We start from the raw sequence: 20,011 nt of genomic DNA on the forward strand, positions 1-20,011 counted from the left end.
ATCCGTGTGTTTGCACGAATTTGTTCGTTTTAGTTCAGACAATGGTTAAAATGTACGTGGGCAGCGTTGGATGGCTTGCACCCACATATGTGTCCACTTGGTTCCCCATGTCCCTGTATAGATGCCGGAGCAAATTTACGGGTCAGCGTAGGAGATGCCCTGAAACCGACAGATAGTGAAATTTTAAAAAATATGGTTGGATGACCGCTATTTTAGTGTTATCTATTTTAGTTTTAGATAACCATTGTTATCCATTTTTCCGACAAGTATTTTCGGACGGAGAGAGTATTTGTCTGTCGCACAATAGCCGGTGTGAAGGTTAATGAACTTTTGCCTAACATCTCATTAATCATGTAGGCACGAGTATTTCTTAGAGCATCTACAGTCAGACTTAGGAAATCCGGCCCCTCAAACGTTGTGGACGCGATCGGACGCGTGAGTGGGCACTAGCTGGTCACATCTCATACTTGATGTTATGCATCTGAGCACCTCATAGTTCATTCCTTAGATCCATACGAACCATGTAAAAGAAATCCTACGTAGTATGCACATCACACTAGTCTAACTACCCTTTGTCGTCGGAGATGTCCACGACGTCGGTGTCAGGCACCAGGTAGATGGGCGCATACAAGGGCTTCGGTTCCTCCTCCTCATCCATATACGCGAGCATCTCGTCGACGTCCGCGGCGTGCTCCGCCTCCTGCAGACGGCGGCGCTTGGCCTCCGCCGCCGATTCCAGCCAGAGGAAATCGAGGATTGCATGCTGCTCCGCCTGCAGATTCGCGTCGTCCCCAGCGTCCTCCACGTCCTCCTCCTCCTCTTCCGGATCCACCGCGTCTGGTGGTAGCCCCGCGGCGATCCGGGCTTCGCGCCTTGCCCGGATCCGTTCAAGGAGTTGCAGCCGCGCTCCGACGTTAGATATGGGTAGCTCCTTACCCGGCGGCGTGTGAGCATGGCTACTACTGGTGACGGACGGCGAGTGGAAAGTGGCGACAACAGCGGACGAGAGGGTGGAAATGTGGATGGGTAGGGTTTTGGTGCCGACGGTCGGCTTAAATAGCCGGGCTAGGGGCACTATGCGGCCCGCTGGAGCTGCGCCACGCGGCGATGGAGGAGACGAGCTTCTGATCGCCGGGTTTCGAAGTGTTTTCACTTTTCATGTGGGACCCGATCGTCAGTCTAACATGACGCACACATCGGGTTATGCCCGGGCCTTCTCGTATCTATTCCATATTTAGACTGGATATGAAGATAATGATTAGCTCGGGCGTTTGAGGCGTCTGTCTGGGTCAGTTTTTTCTGACCGGTCACCAGCGGGGACGTACATTCGTCCGGGCATATGGGGTGTTTGAGCGATGTGGCGTCGGCATGGGGCGATCGACGCTGCGATTAGCTAGAGAACAAGCAAGCTCGTATTTCGATCCAACGGTGCATTCATCGGCTCTGGCAACAGGATAACGTAAAAAAACGGCCAGTTGTACGAGATCTTTTAATCAGAAAACGGGTGAGGCATGGCCTGGCCTGGATTTCTATTCGACGAGAAGTGCGCGACTAGGTACATGTGTCGTGTCGCCATCTCTTTAGGGACTACTACATAAATAAATAATCCCTGGCCTGGGAACCTGAAACGAAAGATTGTGCTCGTACTTTATTGTGTGGTCTCTGTTCTCCCGTGCTCTATGCATGCACGCACCGACGACTCACGGGGGTGAAGCCTGGCCTTGACGATCTTCTCGATGACATGCTATTTGCTCACTGTTTTTCGCCTACGATCAGTGTCCCATGTCCTTTTCTAAAAAAAATCAGTGTCCCATGTGCCTTTGCCTAATTAAAAACTTGAACTATAGGCTCTCATCGTTTTTGGATTTGTTTTAGGGAAACATACTATTTTTCATGTACCATAAAGCGGTGTTCACATGCTTATATAGATGTGCTTTGAAGAAATTATCTCTCTAAAAAACACATCAAGTTCAGTTTTAATTATTACTCCCTCCGTTCACTTTTATAAGACCGTTTAGACATTTAAGACAACACTCAAAACAGTTCAATTTCAGCTGTCTAAAACGTCTTATAAAAGTGAACAGAGGGAGTACTATTTTTGGGTGGGTGGGTGTTTTTTTTAGGGATAGAAGTTGTGTATTTTGTGTGTGTTTTGAATGGTTTTAGGGATAGAAGTTGTGTATTTTAGGGATAAAAGTGAACCATGAGATTGTAATTTTAAATAAAAATATGGCCCATGTATATTCAGTGAACCATGAGATTGTAATTTTTTGTGTGCAAATATTTCCATCTGTGGTTTGGGTGAGAAAAAAAAGTGGAGAGCTAGAATAGCAAATCTTCTTTTGAATAGTGTCTCGGTTTGTTATTTTTGCACAACTCGGAAAAAGAATGTTTTTTTCATGAAATTTGAAAAAAAAAATGATTCATTAGCATTTAGTATTTTTTTGGATATTAGTTTTTGAAAAGAGAGCATTTGCTCTGAGCACACTTGATGGTTTATTGATATTCGCACGCTTCCTAAATTGTATTCTGAAGAAATTGTCTTCTTTTTATTTTTTAAGAAAATTGAAATGCTATTGTTTTAGGGAAATGAAGAAATGCTCATGGTACGAATGGGAAGGAGTAGCAGCATTTTCATTCAAAAATAACTGGGCTGGCTGCCTCCTGTATTTTCTACTCTCTTTTTTTACTTTTTTTAGGGGACTCTCTTTTTTTACTTGAGCTGGCCTGACTAGAAGAAAGAAGTGGATAGTGAACAGCCCATCAGCATTAGCCAAATTCGGGCCCAACAAAGCCTAGCCCATAGCCCAGCTCCTCACGCCGCCGGCAAAATATCACCCATAACCCCCAAAAAATATCCACTCAGAACGGGAGGTTTATCCCCACCCTCTTCTCCCCACCGCCGCGGCGAGCTCACCCGAGCCGCAAAAATGGAGGCCAAGCTGCTGCTCCTCTCCTTCCCCTCCCCGCCGGCCGCCCCCCACCACCCGCCGCCCCCCAAATCCCTATTCCTCGGCGCCTCCCTCCCGCTCCACCCGCTGGCCGCCGCCCCGCCGCCGCGCATCCGCCCCCGGCTGGCCGTCGTGGCGCAGGCGGCCGCCGTGAAGCGCCGAAAGGAGGTGCCTTTCGACAACGTGATCCAGCGGGACAAGAAGCTGAAGCTGGTCCTCAAGCTGCGCAACATCCTCGTGTCCCACCCGGACCGGGTCATGAGCCTGCGGGACCTCGGCCGCTTCCGCCGCGACCTGGGGCTCACCCGCAAGCGCCGCCTCATCGCGCTCCTCAAGCGCTTCCCCGGCGTCTTCGAGATCGTGGAGGAGGGCGTCTACTCGCTCCGGTTCCGCCTCACCCCCGCCGCCGAGCGCCTCTACCTCGACGAGCTCTACCTCCGCAACGAGTCCGAGGGCCTCGCCGTCGCCAAGCTCCGCAAGCTGCTCATGATGTCGCTCGACCGCCGCATCCTCATCGAGCGGATCGCGCACCTCAAGAACGACCTCGGCCTGCCCTCCAACTTCCACGACACCATCTGCCTCAGGTACCCTCAATACTTCCGCGTCGTCAGGATGGACAGAGGGCCCGCGCTGGAGCTCACGGAATGGGACCCCGAGCTGGCCGTGTCCGCCGCCGAGATGGCAGAGGAGGAGAATCGGGCCAGGGAGGCCGAGGAGAGGAATCTTATCATCGACCGGCCTCTCAGGTTCAACCGGGTGAAGCTGCCCAAGGGGCTGAAGGTGTCGCGGGGAGAGGCGCGGAGGATCGAGAAATTCAGAGAAATGCCGTACATTTCGCCGTACGCCGACTTCTCGCACCTGACGTCGGGCTCCCCTGAGAAGGAGAAGCATGCCTGTGGGGTGGTTCATGAGATTCTAAGCCTGACACTTGAGAAGCGCACGCTGGTTGACCACCTGACTCATTTCCGGGAGGAGTTCCGGTTCTCGCAGTCTCTGAGGGGAATGCTCATTCGCCACCCTGACATGTTCTATGTGTCACTCAAGGGAGATAGGGACTCGGTGTTCCTCCGTGAGGCGTACAAGAACTCGCAGCTGATCGAGAAGAGCCATCTGGTGTTGCTTAAGGAGAAGATGAGGGCTCTTGTTGCGGTTCCACGCTTCCCTCGGCGTGGTGGGCCTAGGACTGGTGAGGAGACAGAGGGACCCAATGGCGCTGCGCAAGGGTATAATGAAGGAAGTGACATGGAAGATGACGAAGACGATGATTTTTCGGACATGGAAGATTTGATTGGGGAACTTGGTGGCAAATCTGACAACAGTGGCTACCGCTGGGGTGATGGCTGGGTTGGCGAGAGTGATGGCTCGCCACCGGACTTTGGAGATGGTGATGACTCAAGTCCACAAGAAGTCGAGGTACCAAAGTCAAAGAGTAATACAACCAACGATGCCAACGACGACTCGTCTGTTCCTGTATTTCCTGACGGCAGACAACGGGAACGGTGGTAAACTGAGCTATTTTGAGATTTAGCTGATAGAAATCTTAATCTGTATTGTTAGTTTTATCATCTTGTCTGATTGCAAAGCCCTCTCTGTCTTTTGAATCGCCCTGCTGAGTTGCTGGCTAGTGTTATGTATCACCGAGCATGTGAGTAGCTTACAGTATCATATTGTGAAAAACCTGCATGATAACGCTAAAACTGTCTTCAGTACAGTTCTGCGCCGAACATTCACAATAGACATATATGTAAAACTATATATGACATGAATGAAAGATAGTCATGGCTGCAAATGTACCACTTGATTTGAAATTTTTGGGTGCGTTATCGATCATACCTTGTGATGTGTTGATCTGTTTGCAAAAACTAGGGGCCAGTTCTTTTGGTGGCTTCTAGAATAAGCTGCCCCCTACCTAGCGTATTCTAGAAGCCCAACCAAATTTTTTTTAGAAGCCTAGTAGTTAAGACTTGACTAGTAGGCTTCTAAAAGGAAAATTTTGGTTGGGCTTCTAGAATAAGCTGGGTAGGGGACAGCTTATTCTAAAAGCCCAAAAAAGCTAGCAAAAGAACTGGCCCTAAGTATGAGCTGTCAAGATACAGTGTGTTATAACTCATCTTGTTAGCCTTGCTGGTCTCCTCTTTTGAAAAGTGACTTTGTTGTTCATACTGTTAAAAGTGTCTACTTAGAATCTTTAATCTGTATTGTTAGTTTTCCATCTTATCTGATTGCAAGGCTCTGTCTTTTTATGTGCACATCTGGCTAGCCTTATGTATCACCGAGCACATCATTAGAATAACGGTATCACATTTTGAACGACCTGCATGATAACACTAACACTGTCTTCAGTACAATCCTCCAACGAATTTTCACAAACAGACATTGTGTATAACTATATTTTGCATTAATGAAAGATAGTCATGGCTGCAAATGTACCACTTGAATTGAAAATTTTGGATGCATGATCGATCATACCTTGTGACATTTTGATATGTATGCAAGGACTAAATATCAATTGTCAAGATAGGATGTTGTATAACATCTTGTTAGTCATGCTGGGCTCCTATTTTGAAAAATGGCTCTGTTGTTCATTTTTTTTCATCTTATCTGCTTGCAAAGCCCTCTGTCTTTTGATGTGTCGCCGAGCGCATGAGTAGCAAATAGAGTCATATTTTGAACAATCAGCATGGTCACACTAAAATTTTCTTCAGCACAGCACTCCTAAGACACAGTGTGTTAATATAAGCTCTTTGTCTGCCATTTAGGTGTACTGTTTGAGAAAGAGTTGTGTTCGCTTGTACAGTTAACAGAGTATCCTGAATGATCTGCCTGGAAGGCCGGCAGAATGCACCTTGTAACCTCTGAACTTGTGCAGAATCATTCATGTGCTTTCCTGCAGTTTTGTCGTGCCTTGTGCAGAAATTCAGATGGAAGTTTCCTCCTACATGCTTGTGGTTTATAAGATACTCCCTCTGTCCCCAAATAAGTGACTCAACTTTGTACTAACTTTAGTACAAAGTTAGTACAAAGTTGATTCACTTATTTCGGGACGGAGGGAGTAATATTTAACCTGCTAGAAATCTGGGCAAGTGCCACTGGGCATCAATTGAAGTTGATGTCAAAAATAACAGAGATGTAGAGCAGAAATTCAGGTGTCTGCAGGAGTGGAATGTCTACACTGAAATGCAAAATAAGATGGAAGTTTGTTCCGTAAGAAGTCGCCAGGTCAGGAACTTGTGCATATATTGATCTCTTGCAGCCTAAAGTTTTAATTTTATCATAGTACGGCAATGAAATCGAATCCTGGAGTAGTTTCCATCTCATCTCTGGCATGGAACTGGAGCATACACCTCTTGTCTTTTGATGTGCCCTGCTGGCCAGTGTTACCTATCACCGAGTGCATCAGCAGCATACAGTATCATATTTTGAACAACATGCATGATGACACTAAAATTAGTATAGTCATGTGACGAATATTCAGAATAGACATATATGTAGAACTGTATCTGACATGAATGGAAGATAGTCATGGCTGCAAATGTACTGCTTGATTTTGAATTTTTTGCTGTGTGATCAATCATACCTTATGTTGATCTGTATGCAAGTATCAACTGTCAAGACACGATGTGTTAGCCATGCTGGTCTTCTGTTGGAAAAACGACCCTGTTGTTTATTATACGGTTACAAGTGTCTAATTGGAATTTCTAATCTGGACTGTTAGTTTTTTCACCTTATCTGACTGCAAAACCCTCTGTTTTTTTATGTACGACCTAGTGCATGAGTAGCATATAGCATCATATTTTGAACAACCTGCATGATCACACTAAATTTGTCTTCAGCACAGTCCTCCAATGAGTGTTCACCATGGACATATTTGCTACTCCCTCCGTTCCTAAATATTTGTCTTTCTACAGGTTTCAACAAGTGAATACATATGGAGCAAAATGAGTGAATCTACACACTAAAATATGTCTATATACATCCGTATGTGGTAGTCTATTTGAAATCTCTAAAAAACAAATATTTAGGAACGGAGGAAGTACATTTCACATGAATGAAAGATAGCCATGGCCGGACACAATTGTTCCTATTTGAATTAATTGGATTTGAAAATGTTGGGTGCATGATGGATCATACCTTGTGATGCGCCGCTGAAAATCTCCCCCTCTTGAGAGCCGGCTTGTCTCCAAGCCGCTGATCGAGAAAACTGCTGGCGCAAAGAATCCAAGTCCTCCCAGGTAGCAGCTGAGACATCCATGCCGCTCCAGTGGATGAGTACCTGTGAAATGGTACGATGGCCACGGTGCCGCACCCGCCGTTGCAAAACTCGGACAGGTACCTGCAGAAGAGCATCAGAAGCAGGAAGACTTTTTTGAACCTGGTCTGGAGGAAAAAACACATTGTTTGAGCTGAGAAACATGGAGTACTGGATGTATGCGACTGCTTGCTGGAAGATCCAACCGGTAAGCCAGGTTGCCAATCTTTTCTGTTATCAGATAGGGTCCATAGTACTTGAAGGATAATTTATGATTGGCTCTCTTGATAACTGACGACTGCACGTACGACTGAAGTTTCACAAAAACTTGATCTCCAACAACAAAGTTGCGCTCATTTCTCTTTTTATCTGCTTGAGACTTCATGCATTGTTGAGCAGGTACTAGATGTTGCTTAACTGTATCCAAGACAACAAATCTATGCTCAATCCAATCCGCAATGTTAGTAGGGTCGATAGCAGAAATTCCAAAATGTCTAGGGGCATGACCAGTGGCGGAGCTTGAGTGCGATGTCGGAGGGAGGGGGGGCAAGGGGCTAAAACTCTGTTAATTGGAAAGCTACATATTCTGCAAGAATATTAGGCTCGATCTTTACGAACTTGAGAAAAATTACCTATCTTGAATTAATACACCAAAATCGGTTATTTCAATTGATCCACGAAAGGAATTGATCACCATGATAATGTGTCGCAAGGCAAAAATCTGTAATGAGCATCGGTGCTTCCTCAAATTAGTTATGTCCTTGTATGCATTCACCCGCGATAGAAAAAACGAAAATAATATAAATGCGGTTGACTATAGATGCTGGTAATCTGTAGGAAATCATGCTTTTCTTGCATGCCTCTTGCAAGGTTAGCTTTATTTTTTTTTAACAAGTAGGTTAGCTTTATAGAACATACCTCAAATGAAAAACCTGTGGACGCAGTTGAGCATATGCAGACAACGGAAGATGTTCCGGCAAAGTCATTGGAGGCGAGATTGGATGCTTCTAGGGCTGGTCAGGCAAACTAAAATGTGAAGGAAGCTTCTTCCTGAATATAATGCCGGGAACAAAGGTGACCGAATGCATCGGAAGGTCTCGTCGGCAACAGAGAAGAGCACGATGGCAGATCTCAACCTTCTCAAGGCGTCATGGAGCTGGATCACAAAATCTTTACCAGCAAAATTAAATGCACATCAACAGAAAAAGTTAAAATGCATTCACAACTCTTAATGACCTCTTAGCAGCAGCATTTCCGTTGCTAAATGATCTCATCCACAAACAGACCCGCCTATGCACTTACAGCAGAGTTAGTTGAAAATTTAGCTCTGCTATAAATACCATCACTAAGGTTAAATAATACATATTAGAAGCTACAAGCATTTGAAGGGACACCACTCGTGTCCTCTAGAATTTTTAGCATGTCCCAAGCAATGTTGCTCATCATTAGCATCTTTCTCATGAGGAAACATTGGTTCGGCAAGAAGGAAAGAGCACAAAGTGCTGTGAGAAATACATCAAAGTAATTTGATCTCACAGGAGAAGTTGAACAAGCTAGTTAAGCATAGTGGCGATCTCATGAATGCATCACCCCATCTACCGGCAAGAGATAGGCTGCAGAAAATGCAATGATTGTATCATGAGATTGGAGCTACATCAACATTACTGCTGAAAATGTATATCAACCTAGCATGGGTGCGAGGGAAGTGAAAAAAAGGAATTGATGGTAAAAATCACCACCATCGTAATTGTCATTTATGATCTTACTGCAAAAGGCACCAGCGTGAATAATCACAAAGAAAAATCATGCATACAAATAGGAAAATTGCAGATCCATCATTAAACCTATATTTCTAGGAACGTGAATAAAAATTGGAAGAACAGTACCAGTCTTTTTTGTTGCAATTAATGAATGGATTGTCCCAATTTAACTTGAAGGATGGAACTTTCCAAGTTTGGATGCCCCAAAATTGTATGCTTCCCCCGCTCCAAAATATAAGCCCTTTAGATATTCCAACATGGACTACCTACGGAGCAAAATGAGTGAATCTATACTATAAAATATGTCTATATATATCCATATGTAGTCCATATTGGAATCTCTAAAAAGTCTTATATTTAGAAACAGAGGGAGTAGAAACTAAATCAATAAAAATGGTCGAGCTAAAATACATCACCTTTGAGAACTCCTGACATTCAAGGCAGCCTACACCTCCATGCAAGAACCAAGAACCAACACTTCTGTACATACTCATTACTCGGTACATATCCTATAACAAGTTAACGTTCTGTCACTATAAAATTTGGTAGACGCAGTTCCGCAAATTAGTTATATCCTTGTATGGATTCACCCACTATACAAAAACAAAAACGATATAAATGCGGATGACTATAGATGCAGGTAATCTCTAGAAAATCATGCTTTTCTTGCATGCCTCTTGCAAGGTTAGCTTTATAGAACATCCCTCAAATGGAAAACTTGTAGACGCAGTTCCGGCGAAGTGTGGAGCATATGCAGACAGCGGAAGGTGCTCCGGCAAAGTCGTTGGAGGCGAGATTGGATGCTTCTATGGCTGGTCAGGCAAACTAAAATGTGAAGGAAAGCTTCTTCTTGAATATAATGCCAGGAACAAAGGTGACCGGATGCATCGGAAGGTCTTGTCGGCAACGGAGAAGAGCACGATGGCAGATCTCAGCCTTCTCAAGGCGTCATGGAGCTGGATCACAAAATCTTTACCACCAAAATTAAATGCACAACAACAGAAAAAGTTAAATGCATTAACAACTCTTAATGACCTCTTAGCAGCAGCATTTCCGTTGCTAAATGATCACATCCATAAACAGACCCGCCTATGCACTTACAGCAGAGTTTTTGAATTTTTAGTTGTATTATAAATACCATCACTAAGGTTAAATAATACATATTAGAAGCTACAAGCATTTGAAGGGACACCACCCGTGTCCTCTAGAATTTTCAGCGTGTCCCAAGCAATGTTGCTCATCATTAGCATCTTCCTCATGAGGAAACATTGGTTCGGCAAGAAGGAAAGAGCACAAAGTGCTGTGAGAATTACATCAAAGTAATTTGATCTCACAGGAGAAGTTGAACAAGCTAGTTAAGCATAGTAGCGATCTCATGAATGCATCGCCCCCATCTACCGGCATGAGATAGGCTGCAGAAAATGCAATGATTGTATCATGAGATTGGAGCTACATCAACATTACTGCTGAAAATGTATATCAACCTAGCATGGGTGTGAGGGAAGTGAAAAAAAAAGGAATTGATGGTAAAAATCACCACCATCGTAATTGTCAATTATGATCTTACTGCAAAAAGCACCAGCGTGAGCAACCACAAAGAAAAATCATGCATACGAATAGGAAAATTGCAGATCCATCATTAAACCTATATTTCTAGGAACGTGAATAAAAATTGGAAGAATAGTACCAACCTTTTTTGTTGCAATTAATGAATGGATTGTCCCAATTTAACTTGAAGGATGGAACTTTCCAAGTTTGGTTGCCCCAAAATTGTATACTCCCCCCGCTCCTAAATATAAGCCCTTTTAGATATTCCAACATGGACTACCTACGGAGCAAAATGAGTGAATCTACACTCTAAAATATGTCTATATACATCCGTATGTAGTCCATATTGAAATATCTAAAAAGTCTTATATTTTGAAACGGACGAAGTAGAAACTAAATCGATAAAAATGGTCGAGCTAAAATACATCACCTCTGGGAACTCCTGGCATTCAAGGCAACCTACTGGTTGTTCTGAATTGGACCAGGTGATGGGCAGCGGCAGCATTTGCAGCCCATGGTTGCTCACCTCCATGTAAGAACCAAGAACCAACACTTTTGTACATACTCATTACTCGGTACATATCCTATAACAAGTTAATGTTGTGTCATCATAAAACTTGGTAGAGTTTAGTAATACTAGCAAAAGGGCCCGTGTGTTGCAACGGGAGAAAAAAAATCATAATCTTCAATGGCCATGCCCATATTTTACTGCATCGTCGAGATACACTATCATTCTCAATTTCGTGAAATCATGAACAATATTTGAAATCACGAACATTTCTCAAATTTGTGAAGACTTTTACAAATTTTCGAACATTTTCTAAAATCAAGAACATTTTTTGAATTCATGAATATTTCATACTATTTGCAAACATTTTTTATATTTTTTGAATATTTTTTAACAATTTCCTCGAATCTGCCAACATTTCTAGAGTTGACAAATATTTTTTTGGAAATTGGTAGAACAATTTTTGAAACTCACGAACATTTTATTGATTTCACGGACATTTCAAAATGCATGATCATTTTTTGAATCAGCAAATATTTTATGAATGTATAAACTATTTTGTAAGTCATGAACAGGTTTTTGAATTTTTAGAATATTTTATGAATGTTTCTTTACACATTTTATCAAGAAGCTAACATTTTCCACACAAAAAGAATGCAAAAAAAAGAAAATGGCTTTAGACAGGAACGAAATTAAAATAATGCTTCAGGCTGTCACTATAAAAAATTGAACTTTTAATTAGAGATCAACACGTTTAAAGATTCATGGACTCGGGAGTACAATAACAACATGATCTTCATTGGAGCAAGCACCTGCATTGGATACAGTCATGACAAAGATACACCTCCTCCTGCTGAACTTGGCAAAACAAAGGGGAAGATTTTTTTTTTTAAAGTCAATCCGTGCGCTTCATGAATCGAAGTCATAGAGATAATCGAGGCGCCCATCGACATCCTCGGCCGCGTCGAGGTAGTACATCTTGATCTCGTTGTGCTTGAACTTGCGGCTCCCCTTGCACGCCGCCCTTCCCCCGAGACGCGTTGCCGGCGGCGGACGAGGAGCCTGCACCTCCTCGGGCACGAAGGCGTCGTACTCCCATTGATACGGCACGGCCTCGAACTTGAACGGCGACTGGCACGTCGTCGTGCAGTAGTACCCGGAGTGCCCGGCGCCCAGCGGCGGATGGAGCTGCGGCTGCTCCTCCTCCTGCGCGAGGGCGTCCCTGCCGAGCGCGCGGAGGCCGCCGGACTTGGACTGGTTCGTCGGCTTCCGGGGCGCCCTGATGAAGCCGCCGTTGGCCACCACCGGGCCGTCCACGACGTGCACGGCGCGGCGCCTGCCCTCCGGGTCGACCAGGGAGCGGTCGTACACGCGCACCCACCCTCGCTGCCGTCCCTCGCGCCGCATCTTCGCTCGTTTGCTTCGTGGGTTCTGTCTGTGCGTCGAGACCGCAGGCGCCGGTGGCCTATTTATACACACGACGCGCCCGGCTTCGTGGCGGCCACGGGTTCGTGCGCGCCGGTTCGTGTCGTGATCGGGAACTTGGCGTCCAAGTTCCGTGCGATCTGATACTCAAAAAAAAGTTCCCTGATTATTTTTCGGAGCAAACCATTGCGTGGACGCGTTGAGCTAGTGGGCCGAGCACAGTTCCCTATTCGTTGCTTGATTGGTTGGGCTAGGCTGGACAGTCAACGATATTGTACTCGGAGTCTGTTGACCTCAAATTAAAAGTTCATATTTTAGTAGTACGTCTTGAACCTTTTTTTTTTGAACAAATCATCTTGAACCTTTGTGGTCCTCGTCGGCCGGCTGATCAAAGATCGGCCGGGTCGCGAGCCGCTCGAGCTGCAAACGCACTAATTGAACATGAATCTTGTTGTAGAAACATCCTGCGACAAGAGCCTTTGTGCAATTGCAACAGGTCCCTTGTTGTAAAATAAAAATCATCTAAGCTCTTGCCGCCCTTATTGCAATCGCCGCAGTTTGTGAGCGCACAATGGCTCGCCAAAGTGTTGAGTATATATTGTGTACGTGTATATTTGTGTAGGGCCCATCTCCTGTTTTCTTTGTATAGTTGAGGTTGTGGCTCACCTCTGTACTTATATATACGTACCTGGTGCACCGATCAATACATCGCGATTGCACAGCCCACATCTTGTCCTTCTACATGGTATCTATCGCAGCACGATCCTAAAACCCTAAGCCGCCGCCGCCGCCGCGCCTCTACGCGCCGGCGCCGCCGCCGCTCCTCCCCACCGCTGCCATCAGCCGCCGCCGCCGCCACCGTCTTCTCGGTCGCCGCTGGTTGCCGCCGCCCCTTCCCCACCACCCCGCCTTCCGCCGCCGCCGCCTCTCCCGAGGCCGCTGCCGCCGATCGCCCCCGCTTCCGCCACTGCCTCCTCTCCCGCGCCACCTCTCACCCGCCGCGAACCCTACCCGCCGCCACCCTCCAACCCTCCACCCCGCTCCCGAACCCAAAACCCTAGCCATGAGCTCCTCCTCCTCCACCGTCTCGAACCCGTTCGCCGGTCCCGATGTCACCCTCGTCCGCGACCTCAACATCCATGAGCGTGTCCCGGTGAAGCTTGATCAAAACACCGCGTCCTACTCCGCTTGGAAGCGGTATTTTTCGCTCGTGTTCCGTGAGTACCTCCTGCACGGCCACGTGGACGGCACTGTGGACTCGGCGCTCATGATCAATGACGAGGAGTGGATGATCCTCGACGCCACCATCATCCGCTGGTTCTACCTCACCATCTCCAGCGACCTCTTCCACACCGTGGTGAATGACGACAACGACTCCTACGCGGTCTGGACCAAGCTCAACGGCCTCTTCACCGACAACCGGCTGCAGCGCAAGGTCCTTCTCCATGGTGAGTTTTATGGGTGCCAGCAACTTGACTCGTCCATCGATGATTTTTGCATGCGCCTCAAAAAGCTTGCCGATGAGCTCCGTGATCTCGGCGAGACGATCGGCGATGCGCTCCTCATCAGCACCCTCACCGCCGGCCTCAACGAGGATTTTGGGAATGCCGCCTCCAACCTCACCCTCATCCCGGAGCCTACCTTCGCTAAGGTGGTCGCGTACCTCAAGTTGGAGGAGCGCCGGATGCGGATGGTGCGGACTCGCGCGACCCACACCGCCCTTGTCGCCGGCACCCGCGGGGATCAAGCTCCGCCACCACCGCGCCCGACGCCGCCCCAGCCGGCGGCGCCCGCCTTCCCGCCCGCCCCGGCCGCTCCCTTCCCGCCCCCCCCAGCCGGCGGCTAATGGAGGGGGTCGTCGCGGTGGCCGTCGCGGCGGCCGCAAGCAGGGGGGCGCAGGCGCTCAGGGAGGAGCACCCCGCCCGCCGCAGCCGGCCTACCAGCCGGCCCCGTGGTACGCCGGTCAAAACCCATGGACCGGCGTTGTGCACGCTTACTCCATGCCGGTTCCCCGTGCTCCTGCCCCGGGTATTCTCGGCGCCCGGCCACCGTCGCACCAGGCGTTCTACGCCGCGCCGCAACCCTATGCGGCGCCCTACGCGGCGCCCTACGGCCAGCAGCCGCAGCCAGGAGGGTTGCCGCTGCTGCCCCTGACGGCCCCGCCGCAGCCTCTCCCACCGGCGCCGTGGGACCCGGCCCTTTTGGCGGCTCTTCACACCGCTCCTTCCCCGTCCAGCTACACCGGCGGCGGCGACTGGTACATGGACACCGGGGCCACCGCTCACATGGCGGCCTATCCCGGTAACCTTCACACCTCATATCCTGTCCATACTTCCAACCGTATCACCGTCGGTGACGGATCCTCTCTTCCTATCACCCATATAGGTCATGCATATTTTCCGTCTAACTCCACCCCAATATCCATGCCTAATGTCTTAGTTTCTCCTGAGCTTATTAAAAATCTTGTTTCTGTTCGTTCTCTTACACGTGAAAATCCTGTTACCGTTGAATTTGACGAATGTGGTTTTTCTGTTAAGGACGCTCGCACGCGGATGGTGCTCCACCGATGTGACAGCCCCGACGAGCTCTACCCGGTTCACTCCGCCACCTCCACCACCTCCGCCGCCCCTGTCGCTCTCGCCACCGGAGTGGATCTTTGGCACGCTCACTTGGGTCATCCTAATCCTGCCACACTTCGCCACATACTTCGGAGTTTCTCTTTCACGTGTAATAAGAACGAGGATCACTCGTGTCATGCATGTAGCCTCGGCAAACATGCTCGTCTACCGTTTAGGGCCTCTTCTCATGTTGCATCATACCCGTTTGAGTTAATTCATAGCGATGTTTGGACCTCTCATGTTGCCAGTAATACGGGCTTTCTTTATTATCTTGCCATACTTGATGATTTCTCGCACTATGTGTGGACCTTTCCGTTGCGCCGCAAGTCGGATGCTATATCCACTCTCGCCGCCTTCTACTCCTATGTTCTCACGCAGTTTGGTCGTCCCATTCTCGCGTTGCAGACAGATAACGGGAAGGAGTTCGACAACCTCGCTGTTCGTACTCTCCTCACCACACATGGCACGACTTTTCGTCTCACTTGCCCGTACACCTCGCAGCAGAACGGTCGCGCTGAGCGTATCCTTCGCACTCTTAATGACTGCGTTCGGACCCTTTTTTTCATGCCAATGTGCCTCCGCGTTTTTGGCCTGACGCTCTCGCCACCGCTTCACTCCTCATTAACATCCGCCCATGTCGCACTCGCGGGAACTTTGCACCCCATCACCTTCTCTTCGATGCACCACCCTCTTATGATGAGCTTCTCATCTTCGGCTACCTTTGCTACCCTAGCATCGCCGCTACTGCGCCTCATAAGCTTGCACCCCGCTCCGTCGCCTGCATCTTTCTCGGCTACCCGCCTAACACTAAGGGCTACCGCTGCTATGATCCCGTCTCTCATCGTGTTTTCACCTCCCGACATGTTTACTTTGATGAGATGGTGTTTCCATTTCAGCAGCAGGTACCTCTTGTCGCCTCGTCACCGCCGGCCACCGGCGGCCCTCTGGCGACTTCGTCAGGTGGACGGCCCCGTTCGACCCGTGGACCGCCTCCGGGCTTTGGCGGTCCTCGCGCTCCCACGCCGGCACCTGCATCCTCGGCCTCCTCGGCTGACCCCGACGGCGCGGCTGGCGCCCCTCCTTCACCCGCCGCCCCCGACTCGGGCGCCGCGGGATCGGGCGCTGCTGGCTCGGCCGCCACTTCGGCTGCCTCGACGCTGGCCTCCTCGCCGGCCCCGACGGCCGCCTCGCCGGCCGCCTCGCCAGTGGCTTCGCCGCCCGTGTCGCCAGCTGCCTCGCCGGTGGCTCCGATGGCGCCGACTGGCCCTATTACACGGGCCCGCACCGATGTTCATCTTCCGAGCCTCCGGTACTCGCGCGATGAGTATGTCCTCGCTGTTGGGAATCGTAGCATAATTTTAAAATTTTCCTACGCTCACCAAGATCCATCTATGGAGTATACTAGCAACGAGGGGAAAGGAGTGCATCTACATACCCTTGTAGATCGCGAGTGGAAGCGTTCCAATGAACGTGGATGACGGAGTCGTACTCGCCGTGATTCAAATCACCGATGACCGAGTGCCGAACGGACGGCACCTCCGCGTTCAACACACGTACGGTGCAGCAACGTCTCCTCCTTCTTGATCCAGCAAGGGGGAAGGAGAGGTTGATGGAGATCCAGCAGCACGACGGCGTGGTGGTGGATGTAGCGGGATGCCGGCAGGGCTTCGCCGAGCTTCTACGAGAGAGAGAGGTGTAGCAGGGGAGGAGGGAGGCGCCCAAGGCTGTGATGTTGCTGCCCTCCCTCCCCCCCTTTATATAGGCCCCCTGGGAGGGGGGGGGGCGCCGGCCAAACCCCATCTAGATGGGGGGGCGGCCAAGGGGGTGCCTTGCCCCCCAAGGCAAGTGGGGCGCCCCCCACCCTAGGGTTTCCAACCCTAGGCGCAGGGGGGAGGCCCATGGGGGGCGCCCAGCCCACTAGGGGCTGGTTCCCTTCCCACTTCAGCATATGGGGCCCTCCGGGATAGGTGGCCCCACCCGGTGGACCCCCGGGACCCTTCCGGTGGTCCCGGTACAATACCGGTAACCCCCGAAACTTTCCCGGTGGCCGAAACTTGACTTCCTATATATAATTCTTTACCTCCGGACCATTCCGGAACTCCTCGTGACGTCCGGGATCTCATCCGGGACTCCGAGCAACTTTCGGGTTTCCGCATACACATATCTCTACAACCCTAGCGTCACCGAACCTTAAGTGTGTAGACCCTACGGGTTCGGGAGACATGCAGACATGACCGAGACGCCTCTCCGGTCAATAACCAACAGCGGGATCTGGATACCCATGTTGGCTCCCACATGTTCCACGATGATCTCATTGGATGAACCACGATGTCGAGGATTCAATCAATCCCGTATACAATTCCCTTTGCCAATCGGTATGTTACTTGCCCGAGATTCGATCGTCGGTATCCCAATACCTTGTTCAATCTCGTTACCGGCAAGTCTCTTTACTCGTACCGCAATGCATGATCCCGTGACTAACGCCTTACTCACATTGAGCTCATTATGATGATGCATTACCGAGTGGGCCCAGAGATACCTCTCCGTCACACGGAGTGACAAATCCCAGTCTCGATCCGTGCCAACCCAACAGACACTTTCGGAGATACCCGTAGTGCACCTTTATAGTCACCCAGTTACGTTGTGACGTTTGGCACACCGAAAGCACTCCTACGGTATCCGGGAGTTGCACGATCTCATGGTCTAAGGAATAGATACCTGACATTGGAAAAGCTCTAGCAAACGAAACTACACGATCTTTTATGCTATGCTTAGGATTGGGTCTTGTCCATCACATCATTCTCCTAATGATGTGATCCCGTTATCAATGACATCCACTGTCCATAGTCAGGAAACCATGACTATCTGTTCATCAACGAGCTAGTCAACTAGAGGCTTACTAGGGACACGTTGTGGTCTATGCATTCACACATGTATTACGATTTTCGGACAATACAATTACAGCATGAATAGTAGACAATTACCATGAACAAAGAAATATAATAATAACCATTTATTATTGCCTCTAGGGCATATTTCCAACAGTCTCCCACTTGCACTAGAGTCAGTAATCTAGTTACATTGTGATGCATCGAACACCCATTGCGTCCTGGTGTTGATCATGTTTTGCCCTAGGGAGAGGTTTAGTCAACGGATCTGCTACATTCAGGTCCGTATGTACTTTACAAATATCTATGTCTCTATTTTGAACACTTTCACGAATGGAGTTGAAGCGACGCTTGATATGCCTGGTCTTCCTGTGAAACCTGGGCTCCTTCGCAAGGGCAATAGCTCCAGTGTTGTCACAGAAGAGAGTCATCGGGCCCGACGCATTGGGAATCACCCCTAGGTCGGTAATGAACTCCTTCATCCAGACTGCTTCCTGTGCTGCCTCCGAGGCCGCCATGTACTCCGCTTCACATGTAGATCCCGCCACGACGCTTTGCTTGCAACTGCACCAGCTTACTGCTCCTCTATTCAAAATATACACGTATCCGGTTTGTGACTTCGAGTCATCCAGATCTGTGTCGAAGCTAGCGTCGACATAACCCTTTACGACGAGCTCTTCGTCACCTCCATAAACGAGAAACATATCCTTAGTCCTCTTCAGGTACTTCAGGATATTCTTGACCGTTGTCCAGTGTTCCATGCCGGGATTACTTTGGTACCTTCCTACCAAACTTACGGCAAGGTTTACATCAGGTCTGGTACACAGCATGGCATACATAATAGACCCTATGGCCGAGGCATAGGGGATGACACTCATCTTTTCTCTATCTTCTGCCGTGGTCGGGCATTGAGCCGTACTCAATTGCACACCCTACAATACATGCAAGAACCCCTTCTTGGACTGATCCATATTGAACTTCTTCAATATCTTGTCAAGGTATGTACTCTGTGAAAGACCAATGAGGCGTCTTGATCTATCTCTATAGATCTTGATGCCTAATATATAAGCAGCTTCTCCAAGGTCCTTCATTGAAAAACACTTATTCAAATAGGCCTTTATACTTTCCAAGAATTCTATATCAGTTCCCATCAATAGTATGTCATCCACATATAATATGAGAAATGCTACAGAGCTCCCACTCACTTTCTTGTAAACACAGGCTTCTCCATAAGTCTGTGTAAACCCAAACGCTTTGATCATCTCATCAAAGCGAATGTTCCAACTCCGAGATGCTTGCACCAGCCCATAGATTGAGCGCTGAAGCTTGCATACTTTGTTAGCATTCTTAGGATCGACAAAACCTTCCGGCCGCATCATATACAACTCTTCCATAAGGAAGCCATTAAGGAATGCCGTTTTGACGTCCATCTGCCATATCTCATAATCATAGTATGCGGCAATTGCTAACATGATTCGGACGGACTTCAGCTTCGCTACGGGTGAGAAAGTCTCATCATAGTCAACCCCTTGAACTTGTCGATAACCCTTAGCAACAAGTCGAGCTTTGTAGATGGTCACATTACCATCCGCGTCCGTCTTCTTCTTAAAGATCCATTTATTTTCTATGGCTCGCCGATCATCGGGCAAGTCAGTCAAAGTCCATACTTCGTTTTCATACATGGATCCTATCTCGGATTTCATGGCTTCTAGCCATTTGTCGGAATCCGTGCCCGCTATCACTTCTTCATAGTTCGAAGGTTCACCGTTGTCTAACAACATGATTTCCAGGACAGGGTTGTCGTACCACTCTGGTGCGGAACGTGTCCTTGTGGACCTACGAAGTTCAGTAGTAACTTGATCCGAAGCTTCATGATCATCTTCATTAACTTCCTCCCCAGTCGGTGTAGGCACCACAGGAACATTTTCCCGTGCTGCGCTACTTTCCGGTTCGGAAGGGGTGACTATCACCTCATCAAGTTCCACTTTCCTCCCACTCAATTCTTTCGAGAGAAACTCCTTCTCCAGAAAGGACCCGTTCTTGGCAACGAAGATCTTGCCTTCG

At 48.5% G+C, this 20,011-nt stretch overlaps 3 protein-coding genes across 3 annotated transcripts; 2 read left to right on the top strand and 1 right to left on the bottom strand.

Annotated features, from left to right (window-relative positions):
* Positions 1 to 2,863: 2,863 nt before the first annotated feature.
* LOC109782502 (protein WHAT'S THIS FACTOR 1 homolog, chloroplastic) lies at positions 2,864 to 4,740 on the top strand. The gene has a single exon (XM_020341123.4). It carries the CDS (start codon positions 2,931 to 2,933, stop codon positions 4,455 to 4,457), a length of 1,527 nt encoding a protein of 508 aa, XP_020196712.1. The 5' UTR covers positions 2,864 to 2,930; the 3' UTR covers positions 4,458 to 4,740.
* Positions 4,741 to 11,708: 6,968 nt separating this feature from the next.
* Positions 11,709 to 12,473, bottom strand: LOC109782501 (uncharacterized). The gene has a single exon (XM_020296136.4). The coding sequence runs from the start codon at positions 12,421 to 12,423 to the stop codon at positions 11,926 to 11,928; it is 498 nt and encodes a 165-aa protein (XP_020151725.1). The 5' UTR covers positions 12,424 to 12,473; the 3' UTR covers positions 11,709 to 11,925.
* Positions 12,474 to 13,504: 1,031 nt separating this feature from the next.
* Positions 13,505 to 14,287, top strand: LOC141039180 (uncharacterized). The gene has a single exon (XM_073506496.1). It carries the CDS (start codon positions 13,505 to 13,507, stop codon positions 14,285 to 14,287), a length of 783 nt encoding a protein of 260 aa, XP_073362597.1.
* The last annotated feature ends 5,724 nt before the right edge of the window (positions 14,288 to 20,011 follow it).

Source organism: Aegilops tauschii, chromosome 1 (assembly GCF_002575655.3).
Source record: "Aegilops tauschii subsp. strangulata cultivar AL8/78 chromosome 1, Aet v6.0, whole genome shotgun sequence".
Classification (NCBI taxonomy): Eukaryota; Viridiplantae; Streptophyta; class Magnoliopsida; order Poales; family Poaceae; genus Aegilops; species Aegilops tauschii.

What these genes read in the sequence shown, in the direction of transcription:
- LOC109782501 (XM_020296136.4), bottom strand. Translation starts at nt 12,423, where the DNA reads ATGCGGCGCGAGGGACGGCAGCGAGGGTGGGTGCGCGTGTACGACCGC.
- LOC141039180 (XM_073506496.1), top strand. Translation starts at nt 13,505, where the DNA reads ATGAGCTCCTCCTCCTCCACCGTCTCGAACCCGTTCGCCGGTCCCGAT.
- LOC109782502 (XM_020341123.4), top strand. Translation starts at nt 2,931, where the DNA reads ATGGAGGCCAAGCTGCTGCTCCTCTCCTTCCCCTCCCCGCCGGCCGCC.